General features: G+C 46.2%; 1 protein-coding gene across 6 annotated transcripts in view; it reads left to right on the plus strand.

Moving 5' to 3' along the window:
- fhip1b (FHF complex subunit HOOK interacting protein 1B) overlaps positions 1–1,881 on the plus strand; it is a 100,467-nt gene extending 98,586 nt beyond the window's left edge. For 5 of the 6 annotated variants that reach the window (XM_069892274.1, XM_069892272.1, XM_069892277.1 and 2 more), the window contains one exon: positions 1,249–1,881. In XM_069892274.1, coding sequence (XP_069748375.1) covers positions 1,249–1,544 — 296 coding nt within the window. In that variant the 3' untranslated portion in view covers positions 1,545–1,881. The remainder of the gene's footprint in view (positions 1–1,248) is intronic. The other variant, XR_011342366.1, reaches the window with a different exon arrangement.
- Positions 1,882–24,581: the final 22,700 nt, after the last annotated feature.

Here is a 24,581-nt window from a genome sequence, read left to right on the forward strand (position 1 = left end):
GTTCACAGTGAGGGTGCAGAGATAGTGCGTGTGTTTGCAGTGGACGGTGAGTATTTTCAGGGTGAGTGTGTTCATGGTGAGTGTGCGTGGATGGAGAGTGTTCACGGTGAGTGGGTTCAGGGTGAGTGTGTTCACGGTGAGTGTGTTCACGGTGAGTGTGCATGGATGGTGAGTGTGTTCAGGGTGAGTGTGTCTTCACAGTGATGGTGCATGTGTTCATGATTAGTGTCTTCACAGTGAGCCTGTGTGGGTCAAAGTGAGTGGGTTCAGGGTGTGTGTGTGCGGGAGTGCTTGTGTTTACGGTGAGGAAATTCAGGGTGAGTGCATAGACTGTGTGTGTGTTTGAGGTGAATGTACGTGGAGGGTGAGTGTGTTCACGGTGAGTGTTTTCAATGTGTGTGTTCACGGTGAATGTGCATGGATGGTGAGTGTGCATGGACGGTGAGTGTGTTTAGGGTGAGTGTGTTCACGGCTAGTGTCCTCACGGTGAGCGTGGTGGACGGTGAGTGCGTTTAGGGTGAGTGTGTTCATGGTTAGTGTCTTCACAGTGAGCGTGCATGGACGGTGAGTGTGTTTAGGGTGAGTGTGTTCACGACTAGTGTCTTCATGGTGAGTGTGCATGCACAGTGAGTGTGTTCATGATGTACATGCATAGACAGTGCGTGTGCTTGTGGTGAGCGTGCGTCGACGGTGAGTGTGTTTAGGGTGTGTGTTCACGGCTAGTGTCTTCACGGTGAGTGTGCGTGGACGGTGAGTGTATTAATGATGTACATGCATAGACAGTGCGTGTGCTTGTGGTGAGCGTGCGTTGACGGTGAGTGTGTTTAGGGTGAGTGTGTTCATGGCTAGTGTCTTCACGGTGAGTGTGCGTGGACGGTGAGTGTATTAATGATGTACATGCATAGACAGTGCGTGTGCTTGTGGTGAGCGTGCGTCGACGGTGAGTGTGTTTAGGGTGAGTGTGTTCACGGCTAGTGTTTTCACGGTGAGTGTGCGTGGACGGTGAGTGTATTAATGATGTACATGCATAGACAGTGTGTGTGTTTGTGGTGACTGTGCATGGATGGTGTGTATGTTCACAGAGCATGTGTTCAGGGTGTGCAAGCATGGGCGGTGATTGTGTTCACATTGAGTGTGTGCATGGACAGCGTGTGTTCGGAGTGAGTGTGATCAGCGTTTGCATGAGTGAGCTGTGATTGTTTCCACGGTGAGTGTGCGTTCACTGACAGTGCGGCGTTCACCTTGCAGTGAAAAGCCGGAAGCCGTCGCTGGGTGAGCTGATCCTGCGTCACACAAGCAGTCCGAGCCGTGCGCGGAACGCCGCTCAATTAGCCCTACAGCATGTCCGAGAGGGGCAGGTCCTACATACGCTGACTGGCAGCTCCATGTTCAAGAGCTCGGCAGAGAAGCAAAACGAGGCCCTTCGAGTGAAGAACGCTGTGTACTGCTCCCTCATCTTCTCGGAATTCCTGAAAGAACTGGCAGCCATTGCTCAGGAGCACACTGTGACCTCACCCTTCCTGCTGGAAGACAGGGAGGAATGAGGAGGCTGGGGCCGAGGCAGCTCGGTGGACCCCCAGCCCTGGGAGGGCATACACAGCGCTCCCATCGTGTACATGCACTCCCGCCCGGTGCCACTGCTGTCACTCCATGTCAGTGCCAGATGGGAATGGATGACGGCCTTCCCACCCCCTGCTGTGTGAAGTTCCCTGCTGACACTCACTTCTCTCTGGGCCTCGTGCTGACAGCAGGAGAGGAGCATCTGGGGAAGGTTCGTGAGCCTGACACGTAGCGAATCAGCCCTTCTGCAGATGATGTAATGAGGAGATTTCTGCCATGTAAATAGTGCAATATTTTTTTAAGAAAAATATCTTCTCGGCACTCACTTGTGTCTCCTGTTACTGCAGGTTGTGTCCTCGAATGGTAGGCGTTTGGGGCACACCAGTCCATTTGTCCCATAGCCATACCGCACGGAACAGGCCCTTCCACCCAACATCCATACGAACGGAGCCGGCATTCTGGGCTAGTCCCATTTGGTCCACATTGCTCGAAACCCTCCTATCCATAAATCTGTACAACTATTTATAGAATGGTGTAATTGTTCCCACTTCCACAACTTCCTCTGGCAGCTCGTTCCAAATACAGACACTTCTCTGAATGAAGGTGCCCCTCAGATCCCTCTTAAATCTTCCCCCTTTCACCTTAAACCTGTGTCCTCTCTTTCCAGAATCATGAACCCTGGAAAGTAGACTGTGACCATTCACTTTATCTCTTCCCCTTATGATTGTATAGAACTCCATAAGGTCACTCCTCAGTCTTCAGGGAGTCAAGACCAACCTCTCCCCACACGCAGGCCTGGTGTCTCTAGACTACCTTGATATTGCAGCATGACAGCACAGGCCCTTCAGCCCCCAATGTTGTTCTGACCTGTGTAAACAACTTCATGATAATCTACCAAAATGCTGGAGGTCTCGCAGCATCCATAGGAGATAGAAATATTGCCGATATTTTGGGCCTGAGCCCTTCTTCAAAGAATAACCAAAAACAGGAAATCTCAGAATAGAAACAGTACTTGCAGGGACAGGAGTCCAGGCCAACAAAAGATGTTAATTGGATATGATAAGGGGAGAGGTCTATGTGAAAGGAGATCGGCGAAAGGGAGAGAGGCAGTCCTGAGGGAAGGTGGGGGAGGGGGTGGTTAACAAAAGCCAGAGGTCAATATTAATGCCGTCCGGTTGGAGAGGGTCCAGTCGAAAGATGAGGTGTTCCTCCAATTTGTGGGTGGTCTCAGTCTAGCAGTGCATGAGGCCATGGACAGAGGGAATGGGACAGGGAATTGAAATGGGTGGCCACTGGGAGATCCAGGCTAATGCAGCGGACAGAGCCAAGGTGCTCAACAAAGCGTCCAGTCTCTCCGATGTCAACCTTATCTATTCCCCTCATAATCATGTAGTCTTCTATTGTCATTTCTCATCATTCTTCGCTCCAAAGAGAAATGCCCTGCCTCTGCCAACCTTGCTTCATGATGCGTTCTCCAATTCAGCCAACATCCTGGTAAACAGTCTCGAGTCATGCACTGTGGAAACAGGCTTCTTTTAGCTTTTGGCCTCTTCACCCTTCACTGAGTCGGAATCCCAAAATCTCAACACACAGCAGGAGATCGTGTAACCCAGTGCACTTATATAACCATATAACCATTTACTGTGCGGAAACAGGCCATGTCGGCCCTTTGAGTCCACGCTGATTCACTTGGACAACTCCACTAGTTCCCTCCTCCTGCTCTCTGCCCATAACCCTCCAACCCCCTCATATCCATGTACACATCCAACTTTCTCTTAAATTACAGAAAGGACCCTGCCGCAACTATCTCCTCTGGAAGATCATTCCATTCTGCCACCACTCTCTGAGTGAAGAAGCATCCTCTAACATTTCTCCTCTAATATTTCTCCTAAAGTTTTGCCCCCTTACCCTTAACTCATGCCCTCTTGTTCCAACCTCCCCTGCCCTCAGGGGAAAGAGTCTATTTACGCCTAGTCTATCTATTCCCTAATTTTAAATACCTCTATCAAAACCCCTCTCAGCCGTCTACGTTCCAATGAATAAAGTCCCAGTCTCCTTAATCTTTCTCCGTACTCGAGATGCTGTAAGCCAGGCAACATTCTTGTAAATCTTCTCTGCACCCTCTCCACCTTATCTATATCCTTCCTATAATTTGGAGACCAGAACTGAGCACAGTACTCCAAACCTGGCCTCACCAATGCCTTAAAAAGCTGCAGCATCACCTCCCAGCTCCTATCCTCTATGCTATGATTTATGAAGGCCAGCATACCATATGCCTTCTAAACCACCCTGTCTACATGTGAATCCACCTTCAGTGAACTCTGTACCATAATCCCCAGGTCCCTCTGGTTCTCTGTGTGCCTCAATGCCCTCCCCTTAACTGTATATGTCCTATTCAGGTTATTTTTACCGAAATGCAACACCTCGCACTTGTCTACTTTAAATTCCATTTGCCATCTTTCAGCCCACTCTTCCAAACAAACCAAATCCTCTGTAATCCAAGAAAATCTACCTCACTATCCACCACTCCCCCTATTTTCGTATCATCCACATATTTGCTTACCCAGTTAACCACACCCTCCTCTAAATCATTAATATAAATGATAAACAACAAGGGACCCAGCACCGATCCCTGAGGCACCCTGTTTGACACAGGCTTCCATCCTGACAGGCAGTTGTCTGGCATGACTCTCTGCTCTCTATCTTCCAGCCATCTCTGAACTCATCTCACTATCTCTCTATTAATCCCTAATGACTGAACCTTCCTTACTAACCTTACATGCGGAACCTTATTAAAAGCCTTACTAAAATCCAAATAGATCACGTTAACCACCCTACCTTCATCCACTTTTCTTGTCACCTCTTCAAAAAACTCAACAAGAATCGTCAGACATGACTTTCCCCTCACAATCCCTGGCTATCCAGATATTTGTACATACTATCTCTAAGAATACCCTCCATAACTTTCCCCACCAATGAAGTCAAACCTACTGGCCAATAATTATTTGGCCTGCAACTTGTGCTTTTTTTTTAAACAACGGGGAACTACATTCGCAACCCTCCAATCCCGCGGCACCACACCCTCCTCCAGTGATGGTTGAAAAATCACTGTCAGAGCCCCCGCTATTTGCTCCCTGACCTTAACATCCTTGGAAAAATCCATCAGGACCAGTGGACTTATCCACCTTTATTGACCCTAGAAGCTCCAAAACCGTCACTTTATTAATCCCTATCCTCTCCGTAACTAAGCCACTTGCCTCACTTATATAGCCCAATATCCCTTTCCCTCGTGAATACAGATGAGAAAAAATTGTTTAATACCTCGCCCATCTCATGCAGTTCCTCACATAGTCCACCAGTCCCATCATCCAGTGGCCCTACTCTATCCTTAACCTTCCTTTTACTGTTTACGTATCTGTAAAAACTTGCTTTATTAGCTATGGACCTTCTTTTTGCCTTTCTAATTTCCCTCTTAAGGTTTTTCCTGCAATCTAAGTAATGATTATACATCTAAATCCCCTGTTTCTTATATTTTGCATAGGCCTCCCTCTTGTCCCGAAAAAACTTCCCAATTTATTTAGAAAACCATGGCTCCCTTGAACTTTTGGTCTTGCCTTTTGGCTGGACTGGAACATAAACATAATATAATATATATAATAACATAATATAACATTTACAGCATGGAAACGGGCCATTAGGCCCTTCTAGTCCGCACCGAACCAAACACCTCTTTCTAGTCCCACCTCCCTGCACAATGCCCATAACCCTCCATCTTCTTCTCATCCATATACCCGTCCAACCTTTTCTTAAATAATACAATTGACTCCGCCGCACTATTTCTCCCGGAAGATCATTCCACACGGCTACCACTCTCTGAGTAAAGAAGTTCCCCCTCATGTTACCTCTAAACCTCTGCCCCTTAATTCTTAACTCATGTCCTCTTGTTTTAATCTTTCCTCCTCTTAACGGAAATAGTCTATCCACATCCATTCTGTCTATCCCTTTCATAATCTTAAATACTTCTATCAAATCCCCTCTCAACCTTCTACGCTCCAAAGAATAAAGACCCAATCTGTCCAATCTCTCCCCATACTCCAGATGCTTAAACCCAGGCAACATTCTGGTAAACCTTCTCTGCACTCTCTCCACTCTGTTTATATCCTTCCTATAATTAGGCGACCAGAACTGCACACAGAACTCCAAATTAGGCCGCACCAATGTCTTATACAATCTCAACATCACCTCCCAACTCCTATATTCCATGCAATGATTGATAAAGGCCAGCATACTAAAAGCCTTCTTCACCACCCTATTCACGTGAGTTTCTACCTTCAGGGAACGATGTACCGTTACTCCTAAATCTTTCTGCTCTTCTGTATTCCTCAATGCTCTCCCATTTACCACGTATGTCCTGTTCTGATTCTTCTTACCAAAATGAAGCACCTCACACTTATCAGCATTAAATTCCATCTGCCATTTTTCAGCCCACTTTTCTAAGCAGCCCAAATCCCTCTGCAATCCTTGAAAACCTTCTTCATTATCCACTATTCCACCTATCTTAGTATCGTCTGCATGTTTACTAATCCAATTCACCACCCCATCATCTAGATCATTAATGTATATAACGAACAACAATGGGCCCAATACAGATCCTTGAGGTACACCACTGGTCACCGGCCTCCAACCTGACAGACAATTATCCACTACCACTCTCTGGCCTCTCCCTTTCAGCCAATGTTCAATCCATTTGACTATCTTAAAATTTATACCTAAAGACTGCACCTTCCTAACTAACCTTCCATGTGGTACCTTATCGAAGGCCTTACTGAAGTCCATATAGACAACATCCACTGCGCTACCCTCATCCACATTCCTAGTCACCTCTTCAAAAAATTCAATCAGATTGGTCAAACATGGCCTTCCTCCCACAAATCCATGTTGAGTGCTCCTGATCAGACCCTGTCTATCCAGATGTTTATAAGTACTATCTCTAAGAATTTTCTCCATTAATTTACCTACCACAGACGTCAGACTTACAGGCCGATAGTTGCCAGATCCTGTACTCTCAAAATCTCACCCTAAATGCCCTCCAATTTTCCTCTACATCCTTTCCAGCAAAAAGATCATCTCACGCAACTCTCTGCAAATCCCTTCTCATTTTTTCAAATCTGGCCTTCCCCCACTCGAAGACCTTTGACTTTGGACCCGACCTATCCCTTTCCGTGAGCTCGGAAGGAGGTTAAGAAGCAGAACCTCCAGGATTGTAATCTCGGGGCTGCTACCTGTGCTGTACATGGGTGGGGGCAAAAATAATAAAATCAGGAGGTTAAATGTGTGGCTGGAGGAATGGTGCAGAGTGCAGGGATTCAGGTTCATTGACCATTGGGATCTCTTCTGGGGAAGACAAGACCTCTACAGGAGGGATGGTTTACACCTGAATGCAATGGGGGCCAATATACTGGCAGTTAGGTTTAAAAATGCTGTCAGATTTGATTTAAACTAATTTGGCAGGGGAAGGGAACAGGACTGATAGGGAAGCAGATAGGAGAGTGAATATAGGGGTGTTTCCGTTAGATGGTGAAACAATAAGGAAAAAGGGAACTAAAAAGAATAGGAGAATAGGGGCAAGTGCATCGAGAACAAAGGTGGAGGGAGAAAGGAGATATGGTATCAAGGTATTGTGTATGAATGCACGGAGTGTAAGGAATAAAATGGATGAGCTTGAGGCACAAATGGCAATGGGAGGTTATGATATTGTCGGAGTAACGGAGACATGGCTGCGGGAAGGGCAGGATTGGGAAATAAATGTTCCCGGGTACACGTCCTATAGAAAAGACAGAAAGTTAGGAAGAGGAGGTGGGGTAGCTCTGTTGGTAAGAAATGAAATTCAGGCGTTTGAAAGGAAAGACATTGAAACAGGTGGGGTAGAGTCTGTTTGGATAGAATTAAGAAATTGTAAAGGCATAAGGACCATAATGGGGGTCATTTACAGGCCTCCGAAAAGTAGCTTAGATATCAGTAGAAGTATAAATCAGGAATTAAGAGTGGCACGTCAAAGTGGTAACAATACAGTAGTTATGGGGGACTTTAACATGAAGGTGGACTGGGATAATCAAACGGGGGCAGGAGCACAAGAGACTGAGTTTATTGAATGTCTACGAGGTACTTGGAGCAGCTAGTGGAGGAACCTACCAGGGGGAAGTCGATTCTGGACTTGGTGCTGTGCAGCGACCTCGATGTAGGGGTGCCATAGGGAATAGTGACCATGGTATGGTTACTTTTGAGCTGCAATTAGAAAGGGAAAAGGAAAGGAAGTCGGAAGCATCTGTACTGCAGTTAAATAAAGGGGATTATGCAGCTATGAGGGAGGAGCTAGCCAAAATAAAATGGAAAGATACACTAGCTGGGAGGACAACTGGGGAAAAATGGCAGGTATTTTTGGACATTTTTCACAGGTTTCAGGACAAATTTATTCCAAAGTGGAGGAAAGGCTCTAGGAGATGCAAATTGTAGCCGTGGCTAACTAATGAAATCAAGTGTAATATCAAATCGAAAGGGAGTCAGTATAAGATAGCGAAGCGGAGTGGGAAGTTAGAGGATTGGGAAACCTTCAAAGAGCATCAGAGGGTAACTAAGACAGTCATAAGAGAGGGGAAAATGAAGTACGAGAGGAAATTAGCAAATAATATAATGGAGGATAGCAAAAGCTTTTTTAAATATGTGAAGAGGAAGAAATTGGTTCGGTCTAAAATTGGCCCATTAAGAATGGAAAAGGGTGGAATTATTACCGGAAACAAGGAGTTAGCTGAGGAATTTAACAAATACTTTGCATCTGTCTTCACCAAGGAGGATATAGGTTATGGTCAGTTAGGGGGTAGTGGTCATGCGGTATCAAGAGACTTGGGGAACTTTCCTGGGGAAGTAGGGGATCTAATGCATATCCAGATCTAGAAGGAGGAGGTTGTGAGTAAATTGTTGGGACTGAGGGCTGATAAATCCCCAGGGCCTGATGGGCTGCATCTCAGGGTGCTTAAAGAAGTTGCTATGGAAATTGTGGAGGCACTGGTCGACATTTTCCAAAGTTCCATAGATTCGGGGGAGGTCCCTGAGGATTGGAGAGTGGCTGATGTGGTGCCGATTTTTAAGAAGGGAGGGAGGGAGAAAACGGGAAATTATAGACCGGTCAGCCTGATGTCAGTGGTGGGGAAGATACTGGAATCTATCATAAAAGGAGTAATAGCAGAACACTTAGGCAGAAATAATAGTATAAGGGCTAGTCAGCATGGATTCCTTAAGGGTAAGTCATGCTTGACTAACCTTCTGGAATTTTTCGAGGATGTGACAAAGAGGGTGGACTTGGGAGAGCCTGTGGATGTGGTGTATTTGGACTTCCAGAAGGCCTTTGATAAGGTACCACACGGGAGACTAGTGGGCAAGGTCAGGGAGCATGGTATTGGAGGTAAGGTGCTGACATGGATAGGAAATTGGTTAAGAAATAGGAAACAAAGGGTTGGGGTAAGCGGGTCTTTTTCAGGATGGCAGGATGTGACGAGTGGATTGCCTCAGGGATCGGTATTGGGTCCTCAGTTGTTTGTAATTTATGTAAATGATTTGGATGAGGGGATTATTAATAACATGAGCAAATTTGCAGATGACACGAAACTGGGTGGCGGTGTGGGGTGTGAGGAGGATGTCATGAAAATGCAGAGGGACTTGGACAGGTTGGGGGTGTGGCCTGCTGAATGGAAGATAACGTTAAATGTGAGCAAATGTGAGGTTATCCATTTTGGGGGCAATAATAGGAAAGCTGAGTATTATTTAAATGGAGACAAGCTAGGGAGTGGGGAGGAGCAAATGGATCTGGGTGTACTTGTTCACCGGTCACTGAAGGCTAACATGCAGGTTCAGAAAGCTGTGAAGAAGGCTAATGGCATGTTGGCTTTCATAAAGAGGGGATTGGAGTATAGGAACAGAGACGCCCTTCTGCAGTTGTACAGGGCCCTGGTGAGACCTCACCTGGAGTATTGCGTCCAGTTCTGGTCTCCAAACTTGAGGAAGGACATACTAGCTATAGAGGGTGTGCAGCGCAGATTTACAAGGTTAGTTCCAGGGATGGCAAGGTTGACATATGCTGAAAAGCTAGAAAAACTGGACTTGTATCCGATGGAGTTTAGAAGGATGAAGGGGGACATGATTGAGGTATATAAAATCATCAGGGGGATAGACAAGGTGAAGACTGATTACTTGTTCCCAATGATGGGGGAGACGAGGACTAGAGGGCATAGTTTAAGAATACAGGGTTGGCCCTTTAGGACGGAGATGAGAAAACATTTTTTTACCCAGAGAAGGGTGAATTTGTGGAATGCTCTGCCACAGAGGGTGGTAGAGGCTGATTCGCTGATTATGTTCAAAAGAGAGTTAGATAAGACTCTAGTGGGCAAAAGAGTTACGGGTTATGGGGATAAGGCTGGAAAGGGGTACTGATGGTAGTGATCAGCCATGATCTGTAAAATGGTGGCGCTGGCTCGACGGGCCGAAGGGCCTACTCCAGCTCCTATTGTCTATTGTCTATAATTAAACTAAAGCTAATAGACCCATGATCACTGGATCCAAAGTTCTCTCACCTTCCTCACCTTCCCTATTTCATTCCCATGCCCCTCTAGTGCTGCAAAATGCAATCCTGAACACATTGCATAAATACTAAGCCATCCTGACCTCTTACTGACTGCATTTCCACCATATGTTTGGAAAATTTAAATCCCCAACCAACACCACCCTATTTCTACTGCATATCTCAGCTATTTCCTTGCACATTATCTCTTTTAGTTCCCTTTCCCCATTTGGAGGTCTATAATATACCCCTGTAATAGTCACCTCACCCTTCTTATTTTTCAGCTCTACCCACACTGCCTCCCTCGACGAGCCCCCCAATCTATCTTGCCTCAGTACTGATGTAATATCCTCCCTGAGCCACACCTCCCCCTCTTACTCCACCAACTCTGTCACATCTAAAGTAGCGAAATCCTGGAATATTTAACTGCCAGTCACAACCCTCCTTCAACCACGTCTCACTAATGGCCACAACTTCATAACACCATGTGTCAATCCACACATTTAGCTCATCCACCTTCCTTCCAACACTCCTCACATTGAAATAAATACATCTCATAGATCTCCCGCATCCTACCTTCTGCCTATCCTCTACCATCCTCACAATTATCATTATAGCATCTATTCATTACTTCCTGCCATTCCACCCTCAAATTATTTAAATATGCCTCTTTCCTTTACCTACAAACCCTCTCCTTGCTGTCCTTCCTAACTTGAACCCCTGTCCCCAACCCTACTAGCTTAAAGCTCTGCTGGCAGCCCTAGCAAATGCCCCCGCCAGGAAACTGATCCCTCTTGGATTTAGATGTGACCCATCATCACGGTGTAGGGCCCATTTCCCCAAAAAAGGTCCCAGTGGTCTAGCCAGGTTCGTTCTAGTCTGATGCCCTGGTGAAGAAGGCGTGTGGTCTGCTGGGCTTCATTGGGTGGGGCATTGAGTGTAACAGTAAGGACGTCATGTTGCAGCGATATAAACTGTGGTTAGGCTGCACGTTGAACATTGTGTGTAATTCTGGTCACCCCTTTACAGGAAGGATGTGGGGGCTTTGGAAAGGGAAGAGAAGAGGTTCACCAGGGTGTTGCCTGGTTTAGAGGGGATGGGTTATGGGGAGAGAAGAGGTTCACCAGGGTGTTGCCTGGTTTAGAGGGGATGAGTTATGGGGAGAGGTTGGACAGACGGGTTGTTTTCTCTGCAACGTTGGGAGGCTGAGGGGAGACCTGATAGAAGTGTATAAAATTACGAGGCATTGATAGGGTGACCGGTTACTGATCAGCCGTGATCATAATGAATGGCGGTATAGGCTTGAAGGGCCAAATGGCCTCCTCCTACACCTATTTTCTATGTTTAAGGGGACAGGGGGGAGGTTTGGGAGATGTGGGGCAGATGTTTTCCATGGAGATTGGTGGGTGCCTGGAATGGGTGGAAGTAGTTGCAACAGTGGTGTTTAGGAGACTTCTGGATGGACCTGTGAAGGTAAAGAGATAGCTATCAAATGCAGTAGTGGTTTAGTTTGGACATCATGGTCAACACAGACAAATGGGCCAAAGGGCTTGTTCCTGTCCTCTGATTTTACCCCCTTTCAGCACTGGGACTGTGACCCTGCAGGTCACTTCTTCCAATCCACAGTGGAGTGGAGTTCATTGAGGGGAGGGCTTTTACCTCACAGTGAGTTCCAGACCATCACCGACCTCAAAAGTCCTGGCCTCTTGTCCTCCTCACCATGAACCTTGTCACACTCCCTCCCCATTCACGCCACGCACAAGCCTCTGCCAATTCTCATTAAAGCCTGCCTTCTGCTTCCCACTTTCCTCCTCCAAGCAGCGGTCCTGGTGAGACCGTCCCCTGAGATGTTCTCCATCACAGAGCTGGTATGGGAGTGCCTCATTGGATGGGGGGCGGGGGGAAGGTGTGGGTCCTGTGAACGTGGCCCATGCTCCAGAGCCAAGTGCGTTGTCGGAGACCTCCCTCAGCCCCACCACCACCCTTCCTACTGGTGTGATCACCTTGGGTTTGTCCAGAGAAGCCAGAACGTGCGCTGCCTCAACCTGGTGTTGATGATTGGCCAAATGCTGGAAGGTGCGCAGCCTCCTATTGATAACTCACACACCAGATCAGGGTGTGCCAGGGCACTGAGCTCTCAGTCTTGGGTGCCGCACTGAGCTCTCAGTCTTGGGTGAAGTAGAGATGTTGGAGGAGAGTTCCAGAGGCAGGTGGGGTGTCAGGGACATCTGGTCAAATGAGATGTGGGCTGGAGTGCACCATGCACAGGGAAGTAACCAGAAGGGACATTGGGCTGGTGACCACTTCCTGGGGCCAAGGCGTTCGGTTCCACCTGCAACTCTGCACCAAATGCAGCCATCCATGCATTCCAACTTCCAAGCGAGACTGGAGAGTGCTGCGTGGGAGAAAGTCTGCAGTCACTGGGGTCCAGTGCAGTGCACAAGCATGTTGGAGCAGCTCAGCAGGTCACGTGGCATCCAGCGAAGTGAAATGCAGTCAATTTTTCTGGCCTGAGCTCTTTGTCAGGAATTTGGGAATATAGATCACCAGCTGAATGAAAAGGTGGTAGGGTGGGGCAGGGGGGAACTCAGGCAAACAGGTGGATACAGGTTGGAGGGTAGAAGAGAAGCAGAGAGGTGATGGGGAGGGGGCTAAGAAGGGTAACTGATAGAGGAAGGAAGAAGATGGGTGGGGAGTTGGAGGAAAGAAGACAGAGGGCCGGGGAAAGAGGGAGACTGGGGAAGGGCTCCATTTGAAATTGGAGAAGTCAATGTCAATACCATTGGGTTGGGGTTCCTCCAATTTGTGGTGGTCTCAGTTTGGCAGTGCATGAGGCCATGCACAGACATGGCAGTGTGAGGAATTGAAATGTTTGGGTACTGGGAGGTCTTTGCAGTCGGTTTCAAGCTGCAGGGACTCACCAGGCCTGGCATGTGTGGAACGAATGGATCAGGGCTGTTTATTTGGTCAAAAATATGAAGGGGTGATATCAAGAGGGCTGAAAAATTTGGGGAGGAGTAAGGGGGAGGTAGAGTATTGAACGGATGGCGGGAGAGGAGGGAAAATGAAGAGAGGCCACTGGGACAGTTAGAAAAGTAGACAGGAGTTGTAAACAATGAAAGCAGATGGAGGTGGGGTACTTACATTCGGCAAATTCAATGTTTAGGTCATGTGTGCACTTCTGGTCACCTCACTACAGGAAGGACATCAATAGGGTGCAGAGAAGATTTACTTGGATGTTGCTGGGACTCGAGCCATTAATTTCGTTAATTACTGAGAAGGATAGGTTTGGGTCTCAGGTTGAGATTCGAAACTGGAGAAAGGCTAACTTTGAGGAAATGAGAAAGGATCCAGAATGCGTGGATTGGGAAAAGTTGTTTTCAGGCAAGGATGTACGAGGTAAGTGGGGGACCTTCAAAGGTGAAAATTTGAGTACAAAGTTTGTATGTTCCTGTCTGGATTAAAGACAAGGTTAGTAGTGTTACAAGCCCAGAGGACCCTAAACCCAGTAGCAATAGCAATTCACTAAGACAAATGGTTACTTCAACAAAAGTTGCTTTTAATTTTATTTTAACATAAAAACAGGATCAAAGTTGTGGGAAGTAAGGAAAACAAGCAGTGAGGTCAAGGACCCAAAACAGATTAAAGAGGAGGAAGTGCTTGCTGTCTCAAAGCAAATAAGAGTGGATAAATCCAAAGGGCCTGACAAGATAATTCCTCGGACCTTCAGGTAGAAATTGCAGGGGCTCTGGCAGAAATATTTAAAATGTCCTTAGCTGTGGGTGAGGTGCCGGAGGATTGGAGGGTAACTCACGTTTTTTTAAATAAAAGGCTCCAAAGTAACCCTGGAAATGATAGGCCTGTGAACCTGACGTCAACAGTGGGTAAATTATTGGAAGGTTTTTTAAGAGATCGGATATACAATTATTTTGATAGCCAGGGAATGAGTATGGATAGGTGATGAAGGAAACACTGTGGATGTTGTCCCACATGGGAGGTTAGTCAGGAAGATAAAAACAGTCAGTATTCATGTTGAAATAGTGAATTGGATTCGACAAGGGTTGGATGGGAGAAGCCAGAGAGTGGTGGTGGATGATGCTTCTCAGACTGGAGGTCTGTGATGAGTGCTGTGCCTCCGGGATCTGTGTTAGGACCATTGTTGTTTATCGTCTATATCAATGATCTGGATGATAATGTGGAAAATTGGATCAGCAGGTTTGCAGATGACACAAAGATTGGAGGCGTTGTGGACAGTGAAGGTTTTCAGCTTGCAGAGGGATCTGGACCAAATGGAAAAATGGGCTGAAAAATGGCAGATGGAATTTAATGCAGATTAAATGTGAGGTGTTGGATTTTGGAAGGACAAACCAAGAAAGGACGTACACAGTAAATGGTCGGGCACTGAGGAGCACGGTAGAACAAAGGGATCTGGGAATACAGATACATAATTCCCTGAAAGTGGCATCACAGGTGGACAGGGTTGTAAAGAGAGCTTTTGGCATCTTGGGCTTCGTAAATCAAAGTATTGAGTACATGAGTTGGAATGTCATGGTAAAGTTGTATAAGACATTGGTGAGGCCAAATTTGGAGCATTGTGTACTGTTTTAGTCACCGAACTACAGGAAGGATATCAATAAAATTGAAAGAGTGCAGAGAAGATTTACTAGAATGTTGCCCGGACTTCAGGAACTGAGTTACAGGGAAAGGTTAAACAGGTTAGGACTTTATTCCCTGGAGTGTAGAAGGATGAAGGGAGATTTGATAGAGGTATTTAAAATTATGAGGGGGTAGACAGGGTAAATATAGGTTGGCTTTTTCTACTGAAGGTGGGTGAGATACAAACCAGAGGACATGGGTAAAGAGTGAAAGGGGCAAACTTTAGGGGGAACTTCTTCACACAGAGAGTGGTGGGAGTGAGGAACGAGCTGCCAGCTGAAGTGGTGAATGTGGGCTCAATTTTAACATTTAAGAAGAATTTGGACAGGTACATGGATGGGAGAGGTATGGAGGGCTATGGACTGGGTGCAGGTCAGTGGGATTAGGCAAAATATGGTTCAGCACAGACTAGAAGGGCCATAGGGCCTGTTTCTGTCCTGTAATGCTCTATAGTTTTATTTAAGCAGGTACATCAATCTTTGGGTCTGTTCCATTAACAGTAACTGGACAGATGGCTTGAAATGCTTCAAGAGGAAGTCAACTCCGCTTGGAAGTTGGAATGCGCTAAAGCACAGTCCTTAAGTGACAGGGCCCAGAAACAAACAGGCCTTTCAGCCCAACATATCCATGCTGACCCATGAACACCCATGTGTAATAGAACATGACAGCACAGACCCGGTGGCAGAATGGCAGGTCCTCAGAAAAACAATCATTTTGCCTTGTTAATCTGCCAAATACATGATTTCTTGAAAATAGATGAAGTGTTGAAAGAGGTAGGAATGGGGAAGAGAAATGGAGATATAAAAAAGTGTCACCTGCTGAGCCTGTGGACGAGGGGGGGGCAATAAATAACTCTCCTACATGGGCAAGTGATAACGAAGCTGATGTTGGGCCTTGTTTAGGTGAAGCAGAAAATCTAATAATTCTGGAAGAGATATGGGAATTTCAGAAAGACATAAAATAGCAACTAAACTTCAGAATCCAGCAACGCTAATCGAAAAATAGAGGTGGCAGAGACTCAAAAAGGTGGAGATCGAGTTCAAAAGGTGGAACGGATGCTATGTAAGATGCTAACAATATTAAACCTACAAGAAAATCAACTCGATCAAGAAGGAAGGTCATGACGGAAGAACATTAGGCTATATAATGTTCCCCCCGAAGGTGTGGAGGGGCTGTTTCTGGTGGAGTTTGTAGAAACGTTACTACAGGACATCCTGGAGATTCCCCCTGAATACGGAACTTGAGACTGAGGAAGCACCTCGTGTACTCGTCCCAGGGCCTTCTGGGGACAGGAAAGATAAACCATGGTCCAGAGTAATCTGATTCCTTCAGTATCAAACCAAAGCAGAGATTCTGAACAGGGCCTGGGGAAAGAAGAAAGTATTTTTGAATGGGAAATTAATATATTTTGATCATAATTACCCCCACCTCCAGCAGTCCTGCAAAAACACAAGAAATATTCTAAAGTGAAGCAAATATTAAAGCAAAAAAAGGTTAGCTTCCAGTCTCCGTTTCCTGCTAAACTGTGAGTGTTTTTATGAAGACGGGGCTCGACAGGCAGTGGAAGAAGTTACTGCAGACATGAAGGTGTAATGCGACTGATTACACTCAGAGACTCAGGAGGTGTACAAACACACATTTAATCGCCCACAATCAATGGCCAGTAGACACAATAATCCTCAGGTGAATCTGAGGTAAGGTGGGAAAACCAGGGTTTATATTAGGATGGGTGAGGATGGAGCCAGGAGAGGAGCCAGCCATCAGAACAACACACAGTGAATTCCTGTTCACTGCATCCACCCCTTCCTTCAGAATTGAGCCTGTGGGTGAAAAACAGAAACCATTCATTTAAAAAAACTAATACTTTACAAATATTTACGTTAAGGTTGTCAGGGGGTCTAGTTATTCTGGTCGAGTGCTGCAGTACTGGAGGACTTTGGGTTTCCTGGGCCCCCTGTGGTACGGGGTCAATGTGTCTCGAGGGCTCCGACTCAGGTCGTGGGCAGTGTCGAGTACAGTCCTCTGGGACCCTGAGTGGAGTTCTCAGTTGTTCCTGGCTCGCTTGAGACATCGATCTTCAGTTCCGGCGGGTGCCAGGTCTCTGATTGGGAAGGTGTCATCTCTGCCATCAGGATATGTCACGTAGGGGTCTGTCTTGCTCCTCCTCATGCGCTTTCTCAGCAGGACTGGCCTCAGTGCCATTAGCCAAGCCAGGAGAGTAGCCCCAGATGTGGATTTCCTCTGGAACATATACATAAGTTTGTGAGGAGTTGCGTTGGTTGCTGTCCAGAAGAGTAACCGTATGGAGTGGAGCGCCATGGGTAGGACTTCTTGCCAGCGTGAGTCTGGAAAGCCTTTGGACCGGAGAGCCAATTTCATACAATCACATTCTCTTTTCAACTTGTCTGTCTCCCTGGGTATTGTAGCTTGTATCTAGTTGTCCTGCTTGAGGCAATGCCTCTTACAAGCAGATACTGGTGTAGGTCTTCGCTCATAAATGATGAGCCCCGGACACTACGGATATAGTTGGGATACCCGAACAGGGAGAAAATAGAGTGGAAGGCCCTGATGACTGGTGGTGGTCATGTCTGAGCAGGGGATAATGAATGGAAAACGTGAGTACTCGTCAATGACATTGAGAAAGCACATGTTTCCGTTGGTGGAATGGTGGGGACCCTTGAGATCGACACAGAGTCATTCGAAGGGGCGGGATGCCTTTATCAAGTGCACTTTGTCGGAGCGGTAGAAGACCTGGCAAGACCTGGCCATTTCCCTGATATTCTCAATGGTGTAGTGCAGATTGCGTGCCTTGTGATTGCGTGCCAGTGATCCCGGGTGCTGTGACCACAACTGGCCAGTGTGTGCAGAGGCACTGCTTCCTCTTGATGGGGCATCTGGAGGTTCATTGAGAGTACCTGGCCTGTATGCTATGTCATAATTATAGGTGGAGAGTTCAATCCTCCACCTGGCAATCTTATCATTCTTTATTTTGCTCTTTTTTGCATTATTAAACATAAATGGTACCGTTCGCTGGTCGGTGAGAAGTGTACATTTTCTGCCAGCCAGGTAATGCCTCCAGTGCCTAGTGGCCTCTACAATGGTTTGAGCCTCTCTCCACTGATGGGTTCTGAAGCTCGTGGTGTTGTAGGATATGAGAGAAAAAGGTGACCGTCCTACCCGCCTGGTTAAGGGTCATGGCCAGAGCTACGTCAGAGGCATCGCTTTCTACCTGGTAGGGTGTGTTCTCATCTACCGCATGCATGGTGGCCTTTGCGATGTAGCTCCGAACATAGTTGAAAGCCACCTGGGGTTCGGTTGATAATGGGAAGGAGGTGTATTTTAAGAGGCGACGGACCTTATCTGTGTAGTAAGGGACTTACAAAGTGTCCCCCACCTCTTTTACAGTCGATGTCCAATACAATACCCCTGGACCACAGAGCCATCGTGGAGTTTATAAAGCTTTCCGTGGAGCCAGTGTCTACCAAACATTCAGTCAAATGTCCGTTTACCCTCACCTCCATCACTGAATTATTCATTTGTGAGGTCTTGCCTGATCCAGGATGACTGATGCCAGTGCACTGGAAACCCCATCGCTCCCCATGCTGATGTTGACTCTCTCCATCTTGGCCTGTGGGTAGACAAGATGGCATCAACTATGAGGTGCAGCAAGATGGCCACCATGGCTTCCTGCGATGCTTTACTTATGGGGGTGGGTCTCACCATGAGGTGCAGCAAGACGCTGGTGACGAGCAGCATGGAGAGGGTGAGGCCAGCACTTTGGGACTCGGGCATGGGTTGAGTGATGATTTTGGGGTTGCACACTCGGTCACCATCTTTGGATTCCCTTTAGCCCTGCAGACCTTCATCCAGTGCCCTCGCTTACTGCATCCAGTGTACACGGAGTCCTTCATGGGACATCAGGCGTGTTGGTGCAGGGTCTGTCCACAGAAGTAGCATCCCCGGTCGTGCATGGCTGCAGCGGTCGGTGCTGGGGCTGAGGGGATTACCAGTGCCCCACTGACCTGGTCCTCTGAGAAGGTGTCACTTTCATGAGATCGTCAGCTCCCAGTTGGGCCTGTTTGAGTGCATTCGCCAGCTCCAGGTGCTGGCCAAGTCTTTCTTCCCCAACTCCAGCAGTCACTCACTCACGTACCTCAACCTCATTCCGGCCACGAGGGTGTCCCGGATTTGTTCCTCCTCTCTCACCCAGGCTGAGGCCGCTTCATAGCGGCATTTTCTAGTCAGAACCCACAGTTCAAGAACATAATCATCCATCGACTTACGCAGACCATGCCAATGTTGAGAGAGCCAGTGCCTCACTAGCACGTCATTCTGGGGCCTCATGTAATGGCCTTCAAGCTTTCTATGGCTAACTTGTATGTATCACAGTCCCTGACAGTAAATCCCTTGGGGCCATCTCGAGAGAGAAGTGCTGGTCTCCGGAAACTCTTGGAGTTGAAGACGTCTTGCATGACCATCAGGTAGGACTGGAAGCCCTCCAGCCAGTAGGCGAATTCTTCCGGGGCCTCGGGGGACAGAGGGTCAACCTGGAGCATGCCTGGTTCAAAAGGGCTTCTACCCTGCTTCAAAATTAAGCTATTAAAATTGAAACGTGACTGATTGCACTCAGAGACACTTTTAATAGCTTACAATCAATGGGGGGTAGATACAATAGTTCTCAAGTGCATCTGAGGTAAGGTGGGAACACCAGGGATTATATTGGGGTGGGTGAGGGTGGAGCCAGGGGATGAGCCAGCCATCCAAACAATACACAGACAGTGAATTCCCGTTCACTGCATTGGACAGGAGGCTGTCCATCAGCGTGGTCAAACCGAGGAAAAACCTGTCTGAGTAGCTATCCCACTCTCTCTGGGAAATAGTTTCAGAATCGAGAAAGCAGGGGATGGGTGGAGGGCGAGAGAAGACTATCAGGAAGAGACGGAGTTTTCAGAAGACAGACCTCACCCCCTCCAAAGGAGTCATCAGATCTGATTAATTTCAAAAGTGTTCATAAGCTAAACAGAAGCAAGAGGTAGACGGTGCTGAACTTCTTGCAAGAATTACATATTACAAGAGGGTCTTTGTATCATTTAATTATTGTATTTTTCATTCCCTCTTTCCTGTATAAATCTCAGTTCAAGGACTGAATCTATTAAAATGAATATATTACCCAGACTATTATTATCTTTTTCAGACCCAACCAATAGAGATTAACCAAAAATTGATTCAATGAGTGGGATAAAATGTTAACAGGATATTATATAGCAAGGTCAAAGGCCTAGAGTTCATCTCAGAACATTGCAATTAGCCAAGGGAAAGGGATGATGGGGCCTAACTTCTCTTAAAGATGATTATTTGGCAGCCCAGTTGAGAGCTGTGATATGCTGGGGTAACCCATCAATGGAAAAATATTGAGGAGAAGATACTTTCCATCCCCATACAGGCAATTCTGGCTGATAACAAACTACGAAGGTACATAAATAGTATTGATAACCCATGGGTGGAATGGACCCTTAAAATATGTTAAACTACTATAAAAGAATATAAACCGGGGGAGATGTTGCAATTCTCCAATGGTGTGCGTATGACTTGGATTTTACAATGGATAAATTGGATGCTGGATAGCTAAAGGAAGGCGTTGGTGCTACGCAGTTGCTCAGCAAAAGGAGGTGTAAGGCGCTCCTTCCGTCCTACAACCAACAGGACACCCTTGGGCAAGGTGTAGTACCTGCTTAGCCTCCCAACCAAGGTCACGTGAAGCCCTGGGTTGCAGATGATGAATGGTTTTTACAAGCAGATTCTATAAATTGGAATTTATGGTTGTAAAACTAAAAATACTGGGCAGATGAACCTGCTGATCGTTGTCCAGGGTTTCCCATCCAATGTGGACACTGGAACTGAAGAAGGCAACGGGAAACCACCTCAGTATTTTTCCTTGTATACTCATGAACGCAACATCAACTGCAGTCTCAGCTCAAAGACTGAGCCTTCACCGAAGGAGAACAGGGGAGGCAACGACAATTTAGAGAATCAGAGATTGTGATGGGTGGAAAGACATGATCGTCCATGCTGAGCGGCAAGGCTAAAGGTAATATGAAAGAAGGAATATTATTTAGTTTTGAACTGCTTAAAGAGAGACACAAATTAGAAAAGCAACCTTTATCCATATTCATTTGCAGATGAAACATTATGTTAATAGGAGAGTTAAAATGTAACCAAGGCAAGTACATGTTGAGAAAAGCATATAATTCAGATAATGGTAGTCAAATCATTTCAAGGGTAGAAAGGGTCCATCAAATCTGAACACACAAAACAAAATGGGAAAAGGAAGGAGGGAGAACTTTAGCTGAGGAAGAATAGACAGTAATATGGAGGGGTCAATGGAAGTGACCTGTTCACAGCAATGGAGGGAGTTTGGCTGGAGATGACACCCTCTCAGAAATCCCATGATGACCAGTAACCTCCCTGTTTGCTGGAGAAATTGTGGGAATCAAACTGCAAACCATGACCATAGTTTTGGGACTGCCCTGCTATCAGAGATTATTGGAATGGGATACAATGTCCGACAAGTCATTTTTAAATGTGAAATGCTCTTAGAAAATACTACGTCCATAGATTTTGGGTCAATCCCTCAAGAATGGTTGAAAAGAGCGAAATTTTCATTTAAATGGGTGCGTACGAGAAGGGCCAATGTGGTCTTTTCCCGTACTGTAATTGTTAGATGGTTGAATGACTTATATTGATTGTGGCTGCTATTAGGCCAATCATGAGATGGGAAAGAACACTACTAATCAAAAATCGAAACAATGTGATTCATTCTGGGAAAAATGATCTAACGACATAATTACCTCATAGGCCTGACCTTATTCTTACAAATCAATGATTATGTTGGAAACAAAATCACTCCCTACTTAGAGCTCAGATAAATATTAAGTAGAAAATCATGGCAAATAGGAATATATGATTATAATATCTGAGATACAGCTTATGGAAATGTTGGGTTAAACTTTAATAATAAAAAAGTGACAGCCCTCGATGTTGTGCCAACCCATATATTCCTTAAACAAAAATATTAAACCCTCCCTACCCTGCAACCCTCTATTTTTCTTCCATCCATTTGCCTGTCTAAGAGTCTCTTAAATGCCCCTCATGTTCCAGCCTCCACTACCACACCTGGCAAGGTATTCCAGGCCTCCACAACTCTCTATGTAAAAAAATAGCTTACTCCTGTTGTCTCACCTAAACTTCCCTCCCTTCACTTTGTACACACGTCCTCTGGTGTTTGCTGATCCTGCCCTGGGAAATGGGCACTGGCCGTCCACCCTATCTATCCCTCTCAGAATCTTGTAGACCTCTATCAAGTCTCTTCTCATCCTTCTATGCTCCAAAGGGAAAAGTCCCAGCTCTGCTAACCTTGCCTTGTTTCCCAATCCAGGCAACATCCTGGTAAATCTCCTCTGCCCCCTCTCCACAGCTTCAACATCCTTCCCATAATAAGGTGACCAGAACTGAACACAATACTGTGGTCTCACCAGAGATTTGTAGAGTTGCAACGTGACCACTCTACTCCTGAACTCAATCCCCCTATTAATGAAACCCAGCATCCATAGGCCTTCTTAATGATTCTATCAACCTGTGCTGTGACCTTGAGGGATGTATGGATTTGAACCCCAGGGTCCCTCTGTTCATCTACACTTGTAAGCAACTGATCATTAACCCTGTACTCAGCTGGATGAAACACTCATAGGGGACCTTGTCAAATGCCTTGCTAAAATCCACATGGACCACATCTACCGCCTGACCCTCATCAATTTCTTTTGTAACCTCCTCTAAAAACTCAATTAGACTCATGAGGCCCAACCTTCCCTTCACAAAGCCCTGCTGACTGTCCTTGAGTAGACTGGACTTCTCCAAATGCTCATAGATCCTATCCATTCCAATAGTTTGCACCTTACTGACATAAGATCACTGGTCTATAATTCCCAGGATTCTCTCTATTACAGGTATATCCCACTTTACAAAACAAGAGTGCTCCTATTAAACCTTTCGTAAGCCGAAATGGTGTAAAGCAAACACCCATTCACACCTATGGAAAACTATTTTCGAAAAAGCGAAACCTGTTTCAAAAACCATTCAAATCTTTTCATAAAAGTGAACACAGGTTTCTTTGTAAAAGTGAGTTTTGGTGAACTGAGTATTCGTAAATCAGGTCTACCTGTACCTTTTTTTAAACAAGGGGACTACATTTGCCATTTTCTAATCCTCTGGACCTCCCCTGCAGCCAAAGGTGATTCAAAGATCATAGCTACTGCCCCAATTATCTCTTCCCTCACTTCCCACAGCAGCCTGGGGTATATCGCGTCCGGCCCCAGGGGACTTATCAATCTTGATATTTTTAAGAAGATCCAAAACTTTCTCTTCCTTAATCTCCACATTGACCAGCCCACAGGCCTGTTCAATTCTGACCTCACCCTGATCAAGGTCCTTTTCTCTTATGAAAGTATTCATTTAGGACCTCCCCAACCTCCTCCACCTCCAGGCACATGTTGCCTCCTTTATCCTTTAGAGGGTCCAACCATTATTCTCCTCATCCTCCTGTTCTTCACATATGCATAGAACGCCTTGGGGTTCTCCTTAATCCTACATGCCAAGGCCTTCTCATGCCCCCTTTGAGCTCTCCTAAAGTTCCTTCCTGGCTCCCATATCTTTCTCAAGAGCCCTTCCTGTTTCCTGCTTCCTATATCTAATGTATGCTTCCTTCTTCCTCTTGACCTGTTGTCTGACCTGTTTCAACAGCCATGGTTCCCTTTTCCCATCATCTTTTCCTTGTCCCACTGGGACAAACCTATCCTGAACCCAGCATGAGTGGTCCCTAAATGCTTGAACATCTGTTTCCAATTTATCCTCATGAGTTCCTGCCTCATAGCATCATTCCGACATTGACTAATTCTTGAGCAGCTCTTTGCGGGGCATGGAGTGAGATGTGGGATTGTGTCCAAAGTGGGACTTCTCCACCTTTTCACTGGCAGGACTGGTTACTACTGGCCAATTACAGCCCAGTAAGAGTGTAACTGGAAGCATGCAAGTACCTAGACCCAAAGTAACTAGTTAATAAATTTGTTAATATATGGGGAATGTGGACGGTTGGGTTAGTAAGCCTGTGCTTGATGATGGTGACAAAGGTTGTCCAAGGCTACAGCAGGACTGAGATCAGCTGAAAAGATGGACAAGGTGAGGGGTGGACTTTGGGAAGTCTAAGTAAGAACAGGGCATACGTAGTAAACAATGGGGCACCGAGAAATGATGAATACAGAGATTTGGAGTCCAAATCCATAGGGATCGTTCAGGGAGCAGAGGGGGTGATAGATCAGAGTTACAGGGAAAGGTTAAACAGGTTAGGACTTTATCCCCTGGAGCCTAGAAGAATGAGGGGAGATTTTTTAAATGATGAGGGGGATAAGACAGAGTAAATATAGCCAGGCTTTTCCCACTGAGGGGAGGTGAGATACAAACCAGAGGACATGGGTTAAGGGTGAAAGGGGATGTTTAGGGGGAGTGTTAGGGGGGACCTTAATGCAGAGTGGTGGGAGTATGAAACTATCTTCCAGCTGAATTGGTAAATGCAGGCTCAATTTCAACATTGAAGAAATACAGGTAGACGGAGGGTTATGGACTGGGTGCAGTTCAGTGGGAAACGGAAGAATAATAGTTTGGCACAGATGTGAAGGGCCAAAGGGCCTGTTTTTGTGCTGTA

Source organism: Narcine bancroftii, chromosome 7, assembly GCF_036971445.1.
Source record: "Narcine bancroftii isolate sNarBan1 chromosome 7, sNarBan1.hap1, whole genome shotgun sequence".
In the NCBI taxonomy this organism is placed as follows: domain Eukaryota; kingdom Metazoa; phylum Chordata; class Chondrichthyes; order Torpediniformes; family Narcinidae; genus Narcine; species Narcine bancroftii.